This window comes from Aquila chrysaetos, chromosome 10 (assembly GCF_900496995.4).
Source record: "Aquila chrysaetos chrysaetos chromosome 10, bAquChr1.4, whole genome shotgun sequence".
NCBI lineage: Eukaryota > Metazoa > Chordata > Aves > Accipitriformes > Accipitridae > Aquila > Aquila chrysaetos.
The window spans coordinates 5,977,115-5,999,686 of record NC_044013.1 but is presented as its reverse complement, the minus strand read 5'-3'; the positions used below and the strand labels follow the sequence as shown (position 1 = coordinate 5,999,686).

Below are 22,572 nucleotides of genomic sequence, written 5' to 3'. Positions count from 1 at the left end.
ATTTGGAAAGTCTAAAATATGAGAAGTTTCTACTTAGTTTAAAAAATAGAGGTGATTTTAAAAACTGGAGGTGATTTATTTTTTCTGTTTCACATTCAAAGGATAGATTAACATTCTGAAAACTACTTTGTGGAGGATTCAAAATTGTATAAGGTCTTAGAATACAGAGTTTCATAAATTAGCTGATGGTGTAGATCCAAGTCAGTTTGAAATACCATTGCCTTGTGGACCTAGCTGCCTGTTCTTGTTTTCATGTGCTTGATTAGAATAACTGCCTCACTTGGACCAGGTAGGAATTCTGCTTAATTGTTGCATATTCATAGCACGTGGGAGATGGAGCAGAGAATTATCTGTTCAGGTCAGTATGAATGTGTATTCCACACATAATATATTAATATATAATATATATTATTATATTAACATATCATATTCAACACATAATGTAATACACACATGTGTATTTCATCATATGCAGCAATGCTGAGGTCAGAAACACAGGTTGTAGTAGGAAGGACAAGCTATTTCTTCCTTTTCAGAACTTTCCTAAATCTGTTATTTATAGTACAGAACCATTTTGTTATATGTTTGCTATACCTTTTTATTTATCTTGTCTTTAACCTTGGCCCTATAAAAAAAAAGAAAGGGAAGTCCCTGTCCCTAGGAGCCTACACATTTAGTGTAAATACAGACAAAATCAGATACTTCTACAACATCTCATAAAAAACATTCTCTTCTTCATTAACTGCATCACTGTTACAGACTAATACCGCAATAGAAGTGAAACATTTCTAATGATGCCACACATATTAAAATACATCATCTGCATCCCATTGTGATTTTAATGGCATAGCAGAAAAAATGAATGCAGTGGTGGCATAGGCACCAGAAAGTTATTAAGTAGGACAGTTCTGCCAACTTTCTTACGTACTTGTGATTGCTAGCTACACCCCTTTGCAGCTGGAATAAGCATTAAAAGTCAAAAAAGAACATGTAGCTGCTAAGAACCAGCAAGGCCTCAATGTTTACATATAAACATAATTCCTGAAAACGCATCAAAATCTGAAAATATGGGTCTGTCTACTGATTCCATGTCTTCTTTAAATTTTTACCTTTTTTTTTTTCCATTTTCTCTGAAGTGTTTGTAGGAGAGGAAACATTCATTACAAGTGGTATTTCCGTCATTAGAAATAGAATCAATTATGTCCATTTAGGTAAATCCCTTTCCTTCCTGTTTCACTCTACGGCTGTTTGCAGTCCAGGCCTTACTGCATTTGACTGCTCCGGCACATCTCGCCCCCCCAGTATAGGAAGCCATGAAGTCATTCTTTTTGTCATTTTGGGAAGAAGAGCCCAGTATGTGCAAAGGATCCTATGGGTTTTTTTAATTGCAGAAGTAGTACCAGACTGCAAAGTTTGCATCCTAGCTTTCTCTGCTTTTAGCATTGTTCATGTCTGAGCCATTTACAAAACTAGTCACACTCTTCAGAACCAGACTTCAATCTTTCTTCCCTGGCATATGGAATTTCAAGTCAAGTTCCTCTGCTGTTACTTTAGAAAAACAAGTTCAATTTCTTCATATCCTTACTCTTAACAGGCCACCTGTACTTCAGGTGTGCTGCATTTCACTTTGGAGGGGTAGTAGATAACATCTCGTAGCTTTGCAGCGACATCTCGTGGCCTCATTGGCCTGGAAACGTCTCAGAGATTTCCAAGGTGAAGGTCTCATGTGGATTAAGTCAAATATTTCATACAATGACGGAGGTAGGATGCCATTTGAAAATCAATTCATCAACTGTGTTTAATTAGGTAAGTGACATTGTCGACGTGATCGTCAATTGTACAAAAAAAAAAGTTAGAAGTTGTTTCAGATGCTAAACTGAATTGGTGTCCCTGATTTATTTATTTTTTTTTATTGTTTTAACAAGCACTTTTACTATATAAAAATTTTTTACTTTTCCCTCACGGTATATGAACAGTCTACATCAAAACCAAATCACAATAGTTAAATCTACTGTAAAACATTTTTTCTGGGGTAACTAATCTGAGATGTTACATCTTAAAGTAAGAGGTAAAAGTATTTCGAACAGAATATGATTTTTTTACATTGACAATTGTGTTTCAATCCAAAATCTGAAATGGTAAACATTTACATTACCAAATTCAACATAAAACTCTCCAAGCTGCCTTACTAAGTTTTAAAGCCATGAAAAAATGTAGAGAAGTTAATGAAGATAACAGAGGTTAACACTTCTTGAAATTAATTGAGGTGGGTGAGGTAAGTGAACAGGAAACTAATTGCCAGTCCAAGATTAATATTGCTGTTGTACACCTTCTTTTAAACAATCTTATGGAGTTATATTTAAACTTTCCAGCTTTAGGTTATAATTTTGCTTTTTTTGAACACTATTGAATATTCAGTAAATAGTTCCTTATATGAAGAATATCCACAGATCATGCATAAGATATTATCCAGACTCTTGGGAAAGACTCCCATTATTTCACCAGATCACCAGATGTGAAGGTCAGCACTTCACTTAGGAGGGGATTACTTCAGGATCTGTCTGCAACTTCGGAGTATTTTGCTGCATAGCATACCATGCTTTTGCATTAGGCCTTACTGGGTTTTATCGATGAACCCTAAGGTCATATACTCCAGTTGCAGTATTTGAAGATACATGCACAGAGCCCAAAACTGCCGTAACTCATGTCAGTGGCATTTTTCAGTGAAAGCAGAATCAGGCTCTACTCCTTTTACAGAAAGACTTTGCTACTTCAGAAAAGGAGTACTATAGATATTTGCCCTTCGTCTCAAGGCTGCAAAGTTTGGATAGTATAGTAAGATGAACATCTTAAGTTGTTGCAAACATCTAATCACATATTACCTAGTGCACAAGTATACCAAAGGTATAAAATAATTTATCTCAGACTAAAGTAGAAGAACAGGTGCCCACAGTATAAAATGAGAGTACTCCCTCTCCTCGTGTGTTTAGACACTCACCATCTGAACGGCAGTGTACCTTTTGATTTTTAAATACTTGAGGCCACACAAACTAAACTAAGGGGAGAGAACCTAAAGTAGCAATATACAGCAGATCTGCAATCTATCAACCCTCAATTTACAGAAATTAATTTTATCAAAAATAATTTGTGTGTTCTTTGGAGTAAAGAAGTGTTCTTGCAAGAAAGAGAGTGGAAGACAGCACTGTAGTATACTGACTTCCAAAGCCTCAGTGGAAGACCACTGTGTGACCAAACCCCTAAAGAGGGAACAAGGATAATCCACACAGGAATCACAATAAAATGCTGGGGATTTATCCCTAGCTAAAACCTCTATTTTGTGGTTCTTGTTTGCTGTGAGGTAATGACTTGTCAGTAGCAGAAGTGAGGGGAAGCCGTATTTTTGCAGAGAAAGGGGAGCTTTCAGGCTAGCATTGGTGGCCTCTTCCAAAATGAAGAACACTGAGCATGCTGCTGAGTGAAGGGCTTTCCATGGCTTGCCCAGGTGACCTGAGGGGAAGGGTGCTGCCGCAGAGGTTGGCAGGAGCCGGGTGGCTTTGAGCCTGCTGCCTGCAGGAACGTTACTGACCCAGTGACTGGTCTTCGTGGCAGAGTCTGCTGCTGCTTCCTCCTAAACTCAGCTCAGCTGTGCAATCACGCAAAGCAAATTCAAACCCCATCGATAAGAATGCCTCGGAGTAATTAAAATTGCTGTTACACACTGTAAATTCATGTCCAGGGTTTAATCCATGTGTCTCGTCTATACCCTGTATACCCTTCCCAGGCACTTAGAAAGGCTTAGTTCTAGAATAGCAATGGAATTAACTCAAATTGTTGAGTCTACGGTGTATTTCTCTACATTCTGCAGGTAATTCCATACTCTCCCAATGAATTCCGTATAAATTTTCTGCAGAAGTCAGCTATGTGTGGAAGCTGTAACTTTTCCTTGTAGTTTCTCAGCAGGTACATGCTGTAAGACAGACAATGCACTGAGTCTGTGACAGATTTCAGTGATCACACTGGACTTCAATGGAAAATTAGATTTATCTGTTAACTGTACTAGTATTCTTTTCAATGAATTGCACTTGAAAGTAATTGCACTAATATGTAGTTGCATTTTTTAAATGCTTTTCAGATACCATACTTCCTCATGCTACATTTGCAGATTATTTCACTCAGCCCCCGTCATACAGAGGTTTCAGACTGTAGCTATCTTCTCAAACACTGTAACTAGAGGTTCCTGTATTATTAAAAATAGTTTATGTCCTAGACTCAGCTCAACTTTTCTGAAAAGTGATCATCTGGAAGTCAGCCTGAGATCCAGCTGTGTCACATGGGTTTTCCCTGCTTTCTGAAACGATCTGTTCCACTGCTTTTGAAGTTTCTGGGTCCTGAGAGCAGGGACTATCCAGCGTATCGCCACTGCTATTGCAGTGAAGAGGGGAGGCTATGTCGGAGGGCTGATCTGAGGGTTTGCCTGAAGCAGGTGGCAGGGGCACAGACAGAGGAAGATTCATCATGTAGAACACATTGCCCAAACGTCGGGACACCTTTAAAGACAAAAACACAATTGCAGCAATTGCTTCTCAAGATAGTGTTAAAGCCATTAAATGTCAAGGCTGACTGTTGTGTAGCAATGCCAGGGACATCCAGGAGATCCCAACCATCTCAAAGGGTTATTAGTGGTTAGCAAAAGTGCAAAAATCTCATCCATTTTCCCTCTCTCATGTTTTTCTAGGCCCAGGTTCTTGTGGAAGTAGCTTGGCAATACTCAGCTTGGGAAACAGCCCAGTGTGCTAGGCCTGACAGCAAGGTCCTCTTGCTCTCTAGGTGCTGTAGCACCCATGGGACAGAGGGGAGACAACTGCCAGCCAGGAGTGCGGAAGGTGGTTTTAATGGGAGAAGAGTGAGAGAGAGCAAAGGGGTTAAAGAAAAGAAAAAGAACCAGGCAACAACAGAAACACACAGAGAGTTGGTGTTACTGGATGAAATTAAGAGCAGAAAACTTTAAACATAGAGGCACAGCCTGTCTGTGAAACATGTACGATTACATTCCCAGAAAGGCTGTAGAAACCTCCACTTGGTATGTTCTAAAAGCCAGGTTGGAGCAAAAGCAAGTATCTATAAGAGCAGTTCTTACCAGCTGGGAAGGGAAAAGAGGAGTGAAACTGAATTAATTCATCAAACATGTCTTTTCCATTTCAACCTCAGCCTAGTCTCCGGTGTTGTATCCTGACTCGAAGTGTCTCTCTAACCGTCAGTCCTAACCTCCCCTTAGTGTCTCCCTGCATGCTGTTGTAACACGCAGAGAAGCAAAAGCAAACTATGCTGGAGTAATTTCTTTTCTCCTAATATTATGGTAGTCACCTTATCAGTGAGAAAAAATGTGTTTTAGTTTGGAAAAATTTCAGCCTGTTAGCTTCTGACTCTTTCACATCTCTGTGACTTGCCATCTTGGCATACATTTAATGATCATACCTGAGAGCGGATTTTCAATGCTGGTCCGAGTTTTAATCCCATTGTATCCAGGAGATGTTCCTCTGTTAGCAGTGGGAGGGTTTCTCCATCAATAGCGTGGTCTTTAAATATCTTATGAAATGATAAAACACATCATGGTGTGCTAAAACAGACTTCACAGGTTATTTTTTACACTTAATCCTGAGGCATAGACAATAAAAGGAGGAAATAATAATTTTACTGTTTTATCTTCATATTTATCTCCTAACTGCAGCCTGAAGTCTCTTGTTCAGGTGTGTGGGTATCAGCACATTTGCCTGTAGTTTATCTACTTGTTCTTGGCAAGTGGGACCTTTGTAATGTTTCGATGTTACTTTTTTTTTTTAAGGAAGTGAGCAGCCTGCTACCAATGAAAGAATAGTTTTGATATTATTAAGGAATATACAAGATTTCAATCTCTTTGCTTGCATTTCTAATAATACTTCATTTTTCAAATGGAATGATGCCTATAAGAGCTCAGGGGTGGTAGGTGGGTTATACCAATATTCAAGAATGCAAAATTGCTTTAATCTGCATAAAAATTGTGCAGGGCATGTGGAGTGAAAAAATTAAGATACTTTTCTTATACTGTTGTTTTGCTGGTATGTATCATGACCAATGACTCCAAATGCAGCAGAAGTGCGTGTAACCTCTCAGAGTATGGACTGCCTTTCCCTTTAAGAAGCAAGTGGCTTCATATGTTGAAGGGCAATGAAAACTACTATTAGTTTGTAACTTTGCGACAACCAGTTAACCTCTAGCATTTACATTTGTTTGATGACCTTTAAATCTAGATGGTCCTAAAGGCCTGAAAATGTGGTGAGTGTTTATAATCACCTGGGCATAATCTGAACAGCCTGGGAGGCTAACGATGAAGTTGTATACATCATCAACAGTCCACTTGCGAATGTCTTCAATGGAAGAAATGTCTTCTCCATTCAGGATCAGGCCTTGTGCTCCTTTGAGGAGGAAACATAAATGTTATGTTTGTAGAACTTTGCTGGCAAATCAATAGGAAATGATTGTTAACATGAGAATTTTTACACTTCTCCAGAATCTAATATATTAACAGCAGTGTGTAGTCACAGACAGATACGGGAGTCCTAGACACCAAAATTACCAGATAGTTAGTAGTAGCTGATTCTGGAGGTTTTTCTTCTGGTTGGCTTCTTTTGTGTACTGCTGGCAGTGTACATACCAGTTACTACACATACAAATCATAGTGTGGTATTTTCTCTAATCAGTGTTATCCAATGCTTTTGATTCTTTAGACTTTCCTGTTATTTTAACTTGACTAATATTTCAGTAGAACGGAACCAAGCCTTTGCTAGCCCATAGTGCCTACTGTGAGTTAGAAGGACATATAGAAAAGTTATGGGCAGAACACGGAGGCTAGCTCACAATTTCATTTAGCAATTTTGTTTATTTTAATTGAAATTCCTTTTGCAGACAGGAACTGAATACTTAATGTGCATTTTAGGGACATGGTTTAGTGGTGGACTTGACAGTGTTAGGTTTATGGTTGGATTCGATGATCTCAAAGGTCTTTTCCAACCTATATGATTCTATGATTATATATTTTTCAGTGATACAGTATGTCTTTGGTAGATGATCCTTGACCAACATCACAGCCTGTTCTCATTTCAGGTAATGGGAAGTTTTGCAGGGCTTATCCACTGGCACTGTTGCATTTAACAAGAGCTGTAAAGCTATAGAAAAAATGATTCTTGAACAGTAGCTGGTGAGGCCTGTGTCTTACGCTCTGTTCTTGCGGAGGTCAAGTCTCAGGGATAAGTTTGTTCCTAAATGAGTGCAGCTTCTAAGGGCATTCCTTGTCCTGTTTGACAAACACAGGGATTATGATCAGTATATTGCGTGCTGCTACGTTTCCCCCCAGCCACCAGAAGGAGAGGAGAGAATGTAGCATGTTGAACAGAATTGTGGAGAACCTCAAAGTGCTGCTAACTTGACAGCTTAGGGGTGACAAGGGTGTTGTCCCCAGGGACTGATATAAACACAGGATGACATCCTGCAGCGGTATAGCACGTGGCACAGAGCATTGAAACAGTTAGGAGGCTGCTTTGTGACTTTTTGCTGTGCAATTGCATTGTCCTGCAAGGTAAAGCACTGCTACCTAAGATGCTGAAACCTCCATTATGCCAGCAAGCAGCACAGTTTGCAGGTAGGGAAAACCGCTCTTTACCTTTGCTGACTTGGCTTTACCAAGTTATTACTATTTGCAGCATATTAATTCTACATTTAGTTGCCATGACTCTATCATACAAAAAATTTGCTTAAAACAGAGGGAAGAAATGAGAGACCAAATCAATAGAAATAAATAATATCAACATGCCACTCTAACTGTAATCTGGAGACTTGACAAACCTGAAGGTAGCAATGGGTTGCTGGGTACTGGAAATCCGTATGGCAATGCTGAGAATGGGATTGCAGAAGGGTACATGTACTTCTCATCAAAAGCAGCACAGGAGCTATTAGATTCCTTCTCATTTGTGTTGCTGCAGCTGTTGGTTTCAGTAGAAATTTCATGAGTAGCACAGTTTTTTCTCAAGCCTTGTTCAAACTCTTTACAATTTTTGGCAACTGCAGATGGCTCAGTCTGGTTTTTGCTTTGTTCAAGTTTGTTTGGTGTCTCCACCTCTGCTTCTTTCTTGTCTTCTTTCTCATCATCCGCTGCAGCTGAAGCAGGGTCCGTAGTTTTGTCATCAGCTTGGTTCTTTGTGCCATTGGCACTACAGTCTGCAGTTTTGTGATTTCCAGCTCTCCTCCCTGGTCGACGTGCCCTCTCCCTTTGCAAAGTGCTGACTGGAGGGTATGGGCTGGTTGCCATGAGCATAGTGTTGCCATGAATTTCATCAAGGGTGGTACGATGAACATATAAGTCGCTGGGAAGATGGCCTTCAGGTAGTCTGTGCCTGCCACGGAAAGCGATGGGACTAGCTGGCATCCCATGGTAAAGGAAAGGTGCTTCCAGGCCCAGTAGCCCTTTCCGATGAGCTTTCTCCATTTCTTTTTGCTGAAAAATAGCACTCATCTCCATTTCCATTCTAAGAGGCACATAGAGTACAAGCAGTTAGCGCCGCTCAGTTCCTTCATCACCTCTTTTTTTCAGTAGCAGATTAAAACTCACATAATTGAATAGGCAAGAGTACTGCTTTTCTTCTTTCACCCCTATATTGCTAGATGTGAGAGGTCACAAACTGCAGATGAACGGCAAACCTGGCTATATTTAATGCGCTGCCAGATACGTATAGTAAACTAAAAGGGGGAGAAAAGATATCTTCCATGTGATGCCTCTGGATAATATTTCAGACAAAAAAGTGTTATTTGTATATTGGCAATCCAGGCATTATTACAGTGATTATGCTCACTTGGGATTTGGCAAATTGTCTCCAGAGTCATAAGGGTTAAAGACTAAAGAAAATAAGTAATTTACATTACCGATTAGAAAATTATACTGAAAACTGGAAAATGGCAGTGATATTGTAAGTGATAAAGAACTAGAATTATATTATCTATGGAACCTGTGCATACATTCAGAGTAAGCTAACATTAGTAAGTCTCTTGAGTAACTCTCCATAGTGCCTGGCACCTGAACATGGCTCTGACAGCGTGAAAGGGTGAGATCCTGGTGGTAGGTGTTCAACCTGTTGGATAAAGCCAATGCTTCACGGTCTGTGCCAGCTTCCCACCCCTGGCATAGCGGGTGGGAGGGCTTACCAGTGAGATATGGAGAATACAAGGAGTAATATGTGTCTTCATTGTACCAACCTTTGCTGGCATCGGCTTTCTCCGGAGCCAAGCTAGTGATCAAACAGAAAGCTGTAGCTCCCAGAGCTCCACAGCTTCAGCTGGAGCCGAGAGATGAGAGAAGCGAGCCAGTTTACCAGACACAAACCAGAAATGGTTCAGCCTGCCTTCCTTGCTATGAGGAGCTTTCAGTGGGACTTCCACATTCTTCTTTAGAAAAGGGCTTGTGTGGGCAGCCAAGTCTTTAAAGCGCACCAGAATAGCTTTCTTAACACTGCAATGAGGATGACGGGTCAGAGAGAGTCTGACTTTTAGCAGACTTCTCATTAATGTAAAATTGTCAGGAAAGCAGTTATTCAGATGATTGTTGCAAGGAGGAATTAGTTGATGACCCCATAACATTCAGGGCTTTTTCTCTGCCCTCTTTTCATCTTTGCAACAACCTCCAAATTACTGATTTTCTGCTTTCAGAGATCCAGTGGAAGTGTTTTGTCTATGGACTATGTCCTTGTACATCTTGCCCAATTGTCATTACTCACACGCAGCTCCTGAGGTGGAGATAAACAGCAAAGAGCATTACATTCCTGACTACTCCCCCAGATAAGATAGCCTGCTCCCCTGAGGACCAGCAGATGGGCAAGCACTGAGCTTTGGTAAGAGGCTGAGTCCCTTGGAGAACAAGGATTTAGGCCCAGGTGCTCAGCAGCATGGCTGTAGCAAGTGCAGGAGATTGTTTGCCAACACCTGATTTCTATAAAGGGTGAAAGGAGCAAGTGCACCTCTAAAGGTGATGTGCGCTGCAGAAAGCAGTGTGAAGCTAGTGGAAATTGCCAGGATGGCAAAAGTCTGGGGTAGAAGGTTATCTCATAGATTTAGGCTGAGCTCTTTTATGTTGGGGTTTTCTTGGGTTTGGTGGGCTGAGGGAAGAGCCTGAACAGGTAGGACTAGCTCTGCTGTGGCTGAGGGTATATGTGATGGCCATGCTTGCTGCTAGCTGTTTTAGTTGTTTTTCTCAGGGTTTTTGCCATGTGGCAAGAGCTATGTGAAATGCATTGTTGATGCAAACCTTGTGCTTGGAGGAGTTCAGTAATCAAGTTTTGCTGACTGAAGAGCTCAAAACACTTCCGTCATAATTCTCTTGAGATGCCTACTCAGAATTATCTGTTCTTTGCTCTTAATCTTACTGCATGAGGGGTGTTGCCACTCAGTACTGTGCTGAAGCCCAGTTGCAGGTGTGGTTGAGGTTAGAATTCCTCTATGGAAATGGTGCGGCTGTGAGCGAGGGCACTGGTGGTTACTTAACAAGCTACTGGTTACACTGAAACTTGTACAAATAACTGGACTCTCTATAGTCACCCTGACATTCAGACAATTTGGTTAAACTAGGAAAGCTGTCCACCCTGGTAGGGTAGGGACATAGCTAATCATCCCAAGGGCCCAGCTGTAGAGGCTTAAAATGTGTGTGATAGCACACAGCTGTAAAGTTTGAATTTGTTTCTGACTTCTTATAACTTCAGGGTGTTTGGATCCAGAGTTCAGGGGTTTGGGCTGAAGTTGATAGCTTGTTTGTTACTTTAACCAAGCTGAGGGGTTTGTTTCTTTTTCTTGTATCATTTTAAGACTAAAAGCAGAATAGGGGCAAGCAGAAAGTCCAGTAGCTTCAGACCTTAAGAGGTAATTAAGGGGCCTCTGCTTGCCTGGGTGACTTGAGAAAGTATCTCAATCACTGTAAAAACCCACCAAAAGTCTGTGACTTAATAATTTCCAACTGCCCTTGCTGCTGTAATCCTGGCATGCACCTCAGAGCAAAGCTGACTATTGATTACCTGGCAATATTTTGCTTTTGAACCAGTTCCTGTCTCCTGGCCACAGCTTCCATGGATTCTGGTTGCAGAAAGCTATATCCTTAAAGGGAAGGGAGGGGAAAAAAAAAATCTTTAAAATTCACTTATTTCTGCAAGCAAATGCACAAACCCCAAAGCAATGCAGAGACACTTTAAAAAGCTTTTTAAGATTTGAACTATGTGCTTTGCCAGGAAGCTGATATGACTTCAAGTTAAATCCTATTTGTGTTCATTGCTTTGGTGGGAATATGTAGTAGAAACACTAAGTCCAGCATCAGGTGTTTGCAGGATCAGATCTGTAGTTAGGTATAACTGCCATTATCCATAAAGGAAAGAGACAGCAGGGTAGTTCTACTTGGTGACTTATGTCTTTGAAGTACATACAGCTGCTCAGAAAATAATAACCAACAGTTAAGCAAAGCAAACCTGCTCCTTCGAGGCTGTTTTCAGCCTACATGCTGTGTAATTTTAAATTACATTTCCTCTTAAGGGAGTCTGTTATCTGAGCGCCACACTGGGGGGGGAGGGAAGCTGAAGCCAGGAATTCTTGTTTATAGATCTATGTCCCATCAAGAATTTATTCACTCATCTCAAAGAATGAACCTTAAGATATTACCTCTTTGTATAAAGAGATATGTAAATTTATGTGCAGCATGACATGCGTGCCACAGTTGTGTTGCCATGCTATGATATCCAGCCTTCCCCTTAGAGCTGTGCCCTGTAATTTTGAGCCTTTTTAAAAGGACTTGTAGTTGCCCAACATAAGTAGCATGTAATATTATGATTAAAGAATATGATCAGTAAAGTAGTCTTAAAAAAGCTAATGCTCATATGTGAGCAAGAGTTAAATGTAGCAAAAAGTGTTGTTGATTGGACCATTTGTTTAGCTACAGCCTTCTGTTTTGGTGTGAAAATGCTTGGAAAATACAAAAAAAAAAAGGAGAGAACAAAACCATGCAAATGATCTTGGAAACAGTGTATTTAACAAAAGCTAAAAAGGATGTGTTTAGAGTTAAACTGGCACAGTTTAGAATCTCTGGTAGGCAGGCTGCCTCCTTTTAGTGAGACTTGTTTTTCCAAATAAAATAAACTGTTATTGACAGTACCGATAAACCTATGAAAAACTAGTTGGTGCAGTTTGCTTTCTAATTTACATGCTATCACTTTTCAGGATGCAGACAATGCTTCATTACCTGGGCCTGGGTAAACACGGTTGGACAATATGTTTGGCATGTTTGCGTGCTGTGGGACTGTGGGTCCAAGGTGCGACGCAATATGGATTTGTCTTGGATCAGCTGATGCCATCATTTCAGTTGAAGGCAACAGATCTCTGAGAGGAAAAAAATACATTCAGACATGCAAAGGACATTGTTTAGTTAAGAATAATCTAAGATCTTTATATACTCAGGTACAGCACGTGCACAGTTAGTCTTTAACTGCAGTGTTATAGTAAAGAAGTGGTGCAAAATACCTGTCTACCAGTCGAGGCTCAAACTGGGAGGGAATTGCCTGCATTCTCTGCTGGCCTGCGCCCATTAGCTGAGGGTTTACTGCCATCAACTGATTTCTCATTAGCATCTCTTGCCGCTGCCGCAGTTCTGATACAAAGCATATATTCTGTTGTCAGTGTAGTAAATTAGAAAGTGATTATGTCTGCAGTATAACTTTACCAGAAAAAATATTTTTTCTCAAGTGACAGCATTTTAGTAAGAGTTAGCAAATCACACTTTTTTTTTTTTAATAGCAGCAACTAAAAAAGAATACATTTCCACTGCCACCTTAACCACATTGTTTAAATAATGTAGTTTTATACAAGCAAAATGCAGTAAAAATAAGAAGGATGTGCATAGTCAAGGGTACAAAAGGACAATTTACAATCAACAATAACTCATATATCACTATTAAACAGAAGAGAATAGCCATGAATGTTAGGTTCTCTGCTTGAGAGAGTTTTCATTTCTAATACAGTTTTATTTTTGGAAAAATCTTATTAGCTAGAACCTGCCTTGTCATGAGACAGCAGCTCTAGAAAGAAGAGCCTGCAGTGGTGAGCCAGAACCTCATAATGTCCAGCTATGGCTTTTGTTGCTGAGTTCCTGTGTGACCTTGACTCTCCAGATGCTTAGCATCTCTTGATCAAATTGTGAATGCCAAGAATCCCCCATGTTAACTTCTAATAAGAGAAATATTTCCCCAGTTACTCCTAAGATGAATTTGAGATACCTCTTAAAGATGTTAAACTTGTTGCTGGCTGTTTCTTATACATTGTACAGGTATTAGCAATGCTATAAACAAATGCGCAGTTAGGTTTCTTCCTGCTTACCTCCTGCTGCCATGCCACTTGCTAATCGGTATAAGTGCTTTTCTTCTAGTGTTCCTTGTTCTCCTAGGATAGACATTTTTCTCATGTGATCCCGTGGAGTCATGCTTCAAAGGGACAGCAACAACTTTTCTGTTGTAAAGAACTGAATCAGGAGGCCCAAATAAAAGAATAAGACATTCAAAACTGTAAGAAACAGAGCAGGTTATACAAGTTAATTTCTCAGATAAGCAGGTAGTCCTTCTGCCGCTCACAGCTGCACCCTTTAGTGCTTGTGGATTGTATTGGTTACCATATAGAAACTTTCAGTTTTCAGGACAATGCAAATGTTGCCTTTGTTTATACTAAGTTGTTCGGTGTCCTTGGGTCTTACTGTGCAAGGAAAGTAAGGATTTGGGGAAATATCAGCTGCTCAGAAGGACGTAATTAAGCCAAAGTCGTTTGCCTGCAGCCCTGAGAACAGTGACGTGCTCATACTCAGGAAGGCAGGTATCTCTGGTTTTATTTGGGAATTGTAATAGTTAGGAGCCCTGTCTACTGTAAACTAAGTGAAACAGATAGAAAGAAATGATAGAAATAAGTTGTTCCAAATGACATCAGCCCCTTAAGACTGCCAAATGAAGTAAAAAAAAAAAGGTAAAAGAACATGCTTTATAGTGATGGAAACAGTGATAAAAACAGCTAGGCTCAGATTAATTATCCATATATGTACAGGTAAATAAAGCCAGATGAAGAGTAGAAATCTAGACTAAGACCTAATACACTACAAATGCATAGTTGAATAGCTGTAGTGTCATTGAGGTGGATTGCGTCAGCATTTCTGAAATCTATCTGAAGAAGCAGGTGACTAGATTACAAATGATCCTGATACCAGGGGAGTAAGTAACCACAGTATGCCCTGCTCAGGATTTTAGGGGAACGATCTACAGCAGGATTATTTGTGCAGATACGTCATAAAGGAAATAAGTCCTGTAACCCACAGCCTGGATGTTAAAAAGCTATCCTGTGTGGGAGGCTTTAAGTTGAGAGGCTGGCAGAGGGGGCAGGCTAGCTCTAAAGGCAGCAGGGGCATCTGTACATTTGTTTCAAACTAGATTTGCACAGCAAATGGTTGGTTGGTTTTTTTTTTTTAAGTAAATTGAAATTAAGGAGTTTAATTTTGTTCCCCATTAGCTCTGATGAAATGGATTCTTTCTCTCTTCTTAAAGATGGAAGATGTAATGCTTAAGTGTTCTCATCCTGTAGATACTGACAGCTCTCTGAGTTCAGCCAGCATTTGGTATAGATAACAGCGAGGAATGCCTTAGAAATGCAAAGAGAGAAGCACAGAGAATCTACCAAAGCCAAAGAGAGCTCAAGTGAATTGTGCCTTTCTAAACCTTTCCATGAAAGCCATCAAACAGGAATCATTGAGAAACAAGACATAAGAAAGAGAGGACTGGCTGTGCTGTGAAGGGCAGCAGACTCCTCTCTGCTGGCTCTAGTTTGGGACATGAATCCCATGGCGTGGAAGCCATCACTGACAAATTCCCTGACAGCAGCTACCTCATTTCAGCTGAGTGCTGGTAACTGCTGAATACGTATTAATAATCACTCCACAAAGATGTGATCTCTGACGCACAAATGGCCAAAACCATCTAGAGCTTTGGATAGTTTGACTTTTTATGGCTTGCTTGCCAATTTGCCTTTAGCATGTTGTGATGAAGCTATTACCTTAAAATGCCAACCTTCTCTGAGAACTCTAACTACCTTTTGCTCAAGTCTTTCTCATGTATTTTCACATTTATGCCAAACTTGCTTACTTTGCAGGCCAAAACTTATTTTCATTTTTATACTAGGTTGCCCCTGCTTCTAGCCGTAGTAAGTCAATGCCCGTGATTAATGGCGTTGGCATGATAAAATCCAACTGTGGGACCACTTGTGCATATGGGACCACTGCAAAGGCAGTGGTGTTGTACAAGTAACAGTGAGACCAAACACAGTTTGAGATGTTAGCATTGTTATGAGTACAAGATGGATCCAATTGCCAAGTGGTTTTTCTACCTTTAAACCAGCTACATAGGATACAGAAATTCTTTAGAAATGGTAAGCATGAACAACAAAAATTCCCTTTTTCACAGCCAGTCCTTTTTTAAAACAGAACCAAACTTTAAAAACTGTTCCTTATCCAAAATCTGATGGAAGCCAAATCCTATATTTTGTTACCCAAGTAATTATAAATTAGAGTAGTCATTATAACTCCTTTTATTGCCTTTGACCTATTGAAGAGTTACAAAAAAGTTTAAAGGAAAGCTATCAATCTAATTCACATGCTTCAGGAATTTACCATTTCCTTGGTATGGCAAAGATACTTGATCTCAGCCTCAAAATGAGTTTTCCAAAAGGTAGACAAGTTAGTAATTTTCAGCCATTCAGACTGAGAGTAGAGACTATACTTGGACACACCACTGGTGTTCCCTCAAAATAAAAAGTTCTTTACATTTGTAAATGTTGTAAATGCTAGATTCTGTGTTGGCTAAGATTCAGGTCTTCCTGGAAGCAGACAAGCCTGTCAAATCCAAGAACAGCACCATGTGCTTTGTTCTTGACATATGTATCTGCACATGTGCCACTGGATGTGTTTCCATTTGCCTTTTTTTTTTAGGATACTTTAGACTTAAAGCGGTTTAGGATGTTGGGTGCTTCATGAAGAGCATTTGAGCTGCCAAAGTGCTTCTGAGCTGCTAAAGCATTTTAAAGCTCAGTACTAAAGCGATTTAGTGCTGAACTAAACTTTACAGCAGCTCAAAAAATAGATGGCAACTGGGATGATGGTATTTGCCATACCATATTCGTCTGGTGAACCATTTAGGTGGTTTCCTTTCCCATATGAGTGGCCATGTATTAAATATTCTGGAAAACAAAGCTGCAATTTTAAACTTCATGCTAACCTGCTTACAGCCTGGACTTTGGCCTTTGCCTGGTACACCTGACTAAAGAATATGAAGGTGCAAAGCAACCAGCAGAGGCTCAGATAGACATAATGGAAAAACCAAGAGGTTTTAACCTTTTCATTCTAGTAAATCAGAAAAAAAAATAATTAAAAGCTAGTATTAACACTAACAAAGTTTTGTCTGTCAGATGACTGACAAGCTCTACCCCTTTTGCTTTTTAGGAACTGCTAGACTGCTTCAATCCCCTGTTTTAATCACAGTTGTGAATGCACTTTATTCTGGGGAAGCTGTCCCTGTGTGGGGAAAGAGACATACATGTAAAGGACACTTCTATTCTTCTGACTCTTTTACTGTTGTATTAACACCCCTCACTCCAATCCCCCCTAAAATCACACCTGTGACTAAAATTTTTTGATACAACTTTAAAGCGTAGACTCGTGGAAAACCTAGTGGGAAAAGACCCATCCATTCTAACCCAAATCCACCACCTCCACATGGGATCCCATATACCCTGCCTGTTCTGACAAACTTCTACCAACAACTAAGCAGCAGTAACTGTGGTTAGAAACCAGCAGTACCAGTATCCCCATCATGCACTCTCTATGGTCCATGCAGTTCCCCAAACAAGTCTGGATTTTGTGTTGGATGTGAGGTATGTTACACTGTCTGTTGACAGGTGGTCTCTCACATAGCCTCCTTTCAGAGCTGAAGCAGAAACTATTTTAAGACTGTTCTTAAAATCTTTATTTTTAAAAGTGAGGTTTTCTTTTAAATGCTGGCATTTTCACTCAGTGTAGGGTACCATATACAGCAGCATCCATAGTGGAGTTGATCTGTATTTATTGGTAGATTATTATCCACTAGATGACCAAGGTTCACAGCGCATCACTTCAGGCAACATTAATCGCTTCAGGCAATGTACATCACATAAGCAACTTATCCTTGCAAAGGTAGACTAGGTGGTCTGTTGGTTTGACATGGAGAAGATATAGTATTGAAAAAAGTCATGGAATAATATGACTTGAAAGTTCATTGGTATCTTCTTCCACTAAAGCTGTAGCTTACTGCTTCCACTGACCCAGTTTTTGAGTAATCATGAGCCAAAAAGGAGGGTTTGATTCCTTAATGAAGTTTTCACTGGAGTTGCTCCATGAAGTCATTCTGGTTTTCTTCATTGGTGTGCCAATCAATCCTATCTAACTTAGCTTGGATTTCTTCTCAGATACATAGAAATAACTCTGGTATTTTTAATAACTTTGTTAACTCTGGTAAAAATTTTCAGATGTTATTTCCACTGAAATTCTAATCTATGTTCCCTAGCTGAATGTTAGAATATCAATATGGTGTGAATTTTAATTATAGGACACATTTTGTATGTATATGTCATCCACATTAAATTACTCATTTATTTCCCTTAATTTTCTGTTCCCTTAATTCTGAAGTACTGAATTGATCAGGTAGGATAAATAGTTAGCTTAATAACCTAATATAAAGACTTGTATGTAACCCTGTGTCAGAGGGAGAAACTGAATTTGACTAATCTATGTTATTCCATTTGGAAAAACACCTTTTTTGGTTACTTAGCTGGGGTTCTGACTTGCAGGTCAAATTTAATGTACTTAAGGTTCATACTATTTCCATAAAAACTAGCATATTAGAAACCAACATCAGCAAAACAAGATCTCTGAGGGAACAGGGAAAGTATACTTCTGATACATATATTAGCCGGGATTTGAGAGTAGCTCAAAATCTTGCATCAGGGTTCATATAAATTCATACACACCAGCTGTCCAGTGTTACATTCATATATGGCTGATCCTATTGCACAAATCCTGGCTGTACAGCACATTACAGGGATGAAGACAAGTTAATCTCTACCTTTAGAGTCTTACCCTTAGCAAACCCTTCTTGGCAGCAGGCAGAACCACTCACCCAGTACTAATTCTGTCTCAATTTATTAGATGAGAAGTGGCAAGACACGAACTTCATGAACCAGAAGCATTTGCAAATCTAATCATGCAATATGCAGTTTCAAAATGTCTATAGCAGTCTGTGTATCTGTATTATTAATTGCATTGGCAAAATACAGTATAGTCTTATGTATAATATAGACTTGTTGGAAGACTTGTTTTTTTAGTTAAATGCATTAAGATTTCATTAACTAATAGTGCTTTTATTTACATCAAACACACGGAATTAGCATTTTTTAAAAGCAATGTTTAGTATGCCTTTGCAGTGGCTCCACGGGCTGTTTGGAAGAAGCTGAGTATTGTTTAAAATGCTCAGATAAATCTGTGTCAGAGAAATCAGTTAAATGTATAATGTAAACATGTATACATGCTTATGAGTGAAATATATGAATAAACTCATAAACTCATATCGTGAGGTAAGTCTTTCCTATCGAAATCTGAAAAATCATACACCTCTTGGTATTGCTTAGCATCACCATTTACATTAAAAACTATGAATAAACTCATATATAGCCTCACTTTCATTTCCATTGGCTCCCTTTTTAGAAAAAGCTCTCCTGATTACTTGAGAAATCAGATGCTGTTTTAAAAAATAGATAAATATTCCAATATTATTAATACTCTAATGTTATTAACTGTAGTATCAAGGGTTCATGCCCTAACTGTATGCTAAGAGTCATAAAGCTAGAGATTGTACTTATTCAAGAACACACAGTCTGCAAAATAAATTACTTTTGGAAAGCAAGAAAGCAATTATACCAGCATTATGTCATACAGGAGCATGAACTATGTCTTCTTAATTGGGGTAAGGTACCATTGGAGAGGCTATAGGGCTAAATTCTAATCCTAGATACGTGGGCACAGACTGCTCAGAGACTGAGATTAGAGTGTAATCCTAAAACTGGATTGAGAACGATACATTCCCTAAAGAAAGGAAAATAACTATATTTATACTGTGTATGTCAGCCAGTAGAGTTCGCACTGCATACCTTTACACTGAAACGGAGACATGGACATGCACGTTTCACCATTTTTGAGCTAGCTAATTGCGAAGATTGCGAGCAGCCAGTCACTTGTATGTTTTTAAACACACTAGTCTCAGGAAGAAATCAAGGCTTAGTATTGGCAAACTCAGTCCTTCATGAACTAAGTAAGTTAGGTTCATAATAGAAGTTCATCTTGTTCTCTCTGGAACGGCTGGGGGCAAGGGGAAACTGTTATTCCTGTGTGCCGCTAAGGCAACAGTCAGCTTAATGCATTGACTAAAACCAAGGGTGGAGATGCTTTGTGCTGAACACAAACACACAGCAAGAGCCCTCAAAGCCTGCTAGGTGAGGCAGACAGATGGTGGAGGAAAAAGAAGCAGTCCTGCTACTTGATATGGCATTGGAGGCATATAGATACAGGACAGTAAGCAGCTGAGGTGGGAATTGTGCTTAGCAGTTCTCCCTCTCAGCTCAGTGCTGTAACCACAGGACGGGTTTCTGCAGAACCATAGTGCTAATATTATTCATTTGTGTTTGTGGCAGCACCCAAAGACTCCAACTGGGATCACACTGAGTGCTTTAACTATGCTTTTTAAAAAAACAAGTAAAATAACTAATCAAGAACTAATGAAAATAGTGGTTGTAGCAGAGCAAATGTGCAGGTGCACGCATACATGTGTGTAACATTGTACACCCACCCTGTATCCTGACAAGCTGGTACATGGAGAAGCTGTTTACAAGGGATGGGTCTCTCTATTACATCGGTTATATACACAGAGATAAAGCATGATGTAATTTGTTTTCCTTGTGGATTTATTTCATAATTAGAGATGACATTTGAAACATTATCCTCTTGTCTTTGATTCTTTCAGAAGCCTAAAGATTGCAAAATGTGGCATAAGTGGGATCAGTTAAAGGGAAACTAATCTCTGTATTTTTTACTTTTTAATCGTTTTTACTTTTAAAGCATAAAAAAGAAGTTTTTTCTTTTTCTATTTTTAAATACTGGAAGTGGAAGTCTTGGAATGGAAAGCTTTCTGAGGATTGGAGAGCAAGGCTGGTATTTCCAAATGAAATACAGTTGAATTTTAGTGGGATTTGTGTTTCACTTTAACAAGAAATACTACTGCAAATGACAACACTCCCAGTGCCAAAAGAAACCAGGTAGTGGAAAGAGGAATGGGTTTTAGGAAGGCTATTTAAAACTGTTTTTATTTAACAACTCTTTAACATCACTGACTAACTAAGAGTTTGAATCTAGAAAACTTGTACTGAATCCTCAGTACCTTCTCTCTTCAGTTAGGGTATTAAATATTGCAGCAATATCCTTCAAACTTCCCCAAATCCTCTGATAAAACAGAAAACTGCATTTGATGTGTCTTATGCCACTAAGGTAAAAAAGATGGTGTGGGTTTTTAATCATTAATTGTTTCAGGTTAGCTTTATTACAAAGCAAAAGACAGCACACACTTGTCTTAAAAAATATTTGCAGGTATGTTAAAATATATGTAAGTCACAGATATCAGATACTAAAACTACTCCAAATTCCTATATGAATTCACAAGTTTTAATACAAACTTTTTCCCCTTGCGAGATTAACATGTGAAATTGCACACCTGATCCTGCAAACAGACTCAGAAATCAGCATCTTGAACAGACTGAACATTTTCATCTCCAATTTCAAGAGTCAGGCCATGATAAAATTACTTGAGTCAGGATTGCCTCTCTTTCTCTCTTTCTGTATCTCTGGGGCACCAGGGTGATACAGAAATTCACATATTCTGTAACTGAGAAACTTGAAATTTTAGCTCCGAAGGCAATATTACAGTGCCCAAGCCTTTCTCAGTCTACAGTTAATTCTGCCCACATATTCAGGTAATAACAAGATATAAGGAACCTCATCATGTTATGATATTATTTTTACAAAATATATCACACTGCATACATTGGTGTTCCGCAAAGCTGCTAGCACTGGGGTGTATTACAATGGCTATGCACACAAGCAAAATTTTAATTAGGTAAATCTAATGCAGGTACATCAGACTAAAACAGCCAAATATATCTGTGTGATGATAGCCTTGATTAATTCTGATTGCACACTGATTTAGAAAATCCACTGCTCCAGGAAGTATCTGTAAAATACTGAGGTTTTTCTATTGTACTTTAAAAAGATAAATTAGCACAAAGATTAAGCTATATGTATTAACAACGAGTTAGCTTTTAAGAATATTTTGTTACGGTTAGAAAAGACAGTGAAACATCTGTACATATACATTAAGCAACTCAATCTGTATCCAAAGTTTTCTAGAAAAATACTGAATTTGCAATGACAAGCTTTCCCAAAGTAAAATCCTCCATTTGTGAAATAGCTCTTTAAAAGTTTCTAAAAGGATCAAGTTTATGTCAGAAGAAAATACAGTGTTTGCACCTGAATATGCAGGATTATTTACTCGTAAGAATACATGTAGCAGATTGCTGAGAAATCAGAACATAATTAATTACATACTTTACTTTTTCTGTATCACCCCTGCCAATTCCCACCTACTCTCTGCAGTCCAGTGCTGGTCTTAAACAAAAACACCATGAAGAAGTCTGCTTAGATCTGCGCTGTTTCTATCGTGAGGTAAGTCTTTCCTATCGAAATCTGAAAAATCATACACCTCTTGGTATTGCTTAGCATCACCATTTACATTAAAAACTAGCACTTTTTATTTTTATTTCATGTATACTTACATCTATTGTGAAGACCTTAGTTTTGGGTAAAATGAAGACACCGTGAACATCCAAAAGTATGTGCCTTCACTATAAGTCTTCCTTTCAAGCTGCCTCAGTAATGTGATTGACAGCTTTTAAAACACATCAAGATTAACATGTCAAAAACTGCCTTAACTAACGCTGACTTTACTTTAAATACAAATTGAACTTATCTTGATTAGCCCTCATCCCTGCTTCTAAGCCCTACCCACTCTGACATCACAAGCCCTTCTCCAATACCATCCTCTAACCAGGCTGTAAAAACATAATTACAAGAAGAGCACTACACTGATCTGATAAACCTATTTCACATTTAACCTGCTAAGCTGTTGTTAGCTTTTAAGATGCTTGATGCATTCACTTAAAATCTTCCTGTTCCAACAAGAAATATGAGAGAAGGTTAACAATTGCCTAGCCCTTGTGCATTGTGTTACCTATCTATGCTGATTTTTAGAAAGGGCATACTTCTGACCATTGGCAAGCAGTTACCCCACAACCGTGTTA

The 22,572-nt window shown here is 39.1% G+C and overlaps 1 protein-coding gene across 5 annotated transcripts; it reads right to left on the bottom strand.

The window, feature by feature from the left end:
• Positions 1–1,256: 1,256 nt before the first annotated feature.
• Positions 1,257–22,229, bottom strand: SAMD7 (sterile alpha motif domain containing 7). 5 transcript variants are annotated; one of them, XM_030029138.2, is made up of 9 exons: positions 22,048–22,229; positions 13,429–13,611; positions 12,577–12,703; positions 12,299–12,435; positions 11,088–11,166; positions 7,879–8,558; positions 6,331–6,452; positions 5,476–5,586; positions 1,257–3,967 (listed from the first exon to the last, which is right to left on the bottom strand). In XM_030029138.2, exons 2-9 carry the CDS (start codon positions 13,529–13,531, stop codon positions 3,914–3,916), a joined length of 1,413 nt encoding a protein of 470 aa, XP_029884998.1. In that variant the 5' UTR covers positions 13,532–13,611; positions 22,048–22,229; the 3' UTR covers positions 1,257–3,913. The 5 variants fall into 5 exon arrangements, with proteins under 5 accessions (XP_029884998.1, XP_029884999.1, XP_029884995.1 ...); XM_030029139.2 differs by having other exon boundaries at positions 1,257–3,257; XM_030029135.2 differs by having other exon boundaries at positions 1,257–4,547; positions 22,048–22,227.
• Between the last annotated feature and the right edge of the window lie 343 nt (positions 22,230–22,572).

Bases quoted from the DNA above. Each gene is read 5' to 3' on its own strand.
- SAMD7 (XM_030029135.2), bottom strand. From the start codon at position 13,531: ATGACTCCACGGGATCACATGAGAAAAATGTCTATCCTAGGAGAACAA. The intron at 11,167-12,298 runs GTAATGAAGCAT...CTTCCCTTTAAG, and splicing joins CCGTGTTTACCCAGGCCCAG to GATATAGCTTTCTGCAACCA. The intron at 6,453-7,878 runs GTTTGTCAAGTC...TCCTCCTCAAAG, and splicing joins CAACCCATTGCTACCTTCAG to GAGCACAAGGCCTGATCCTG.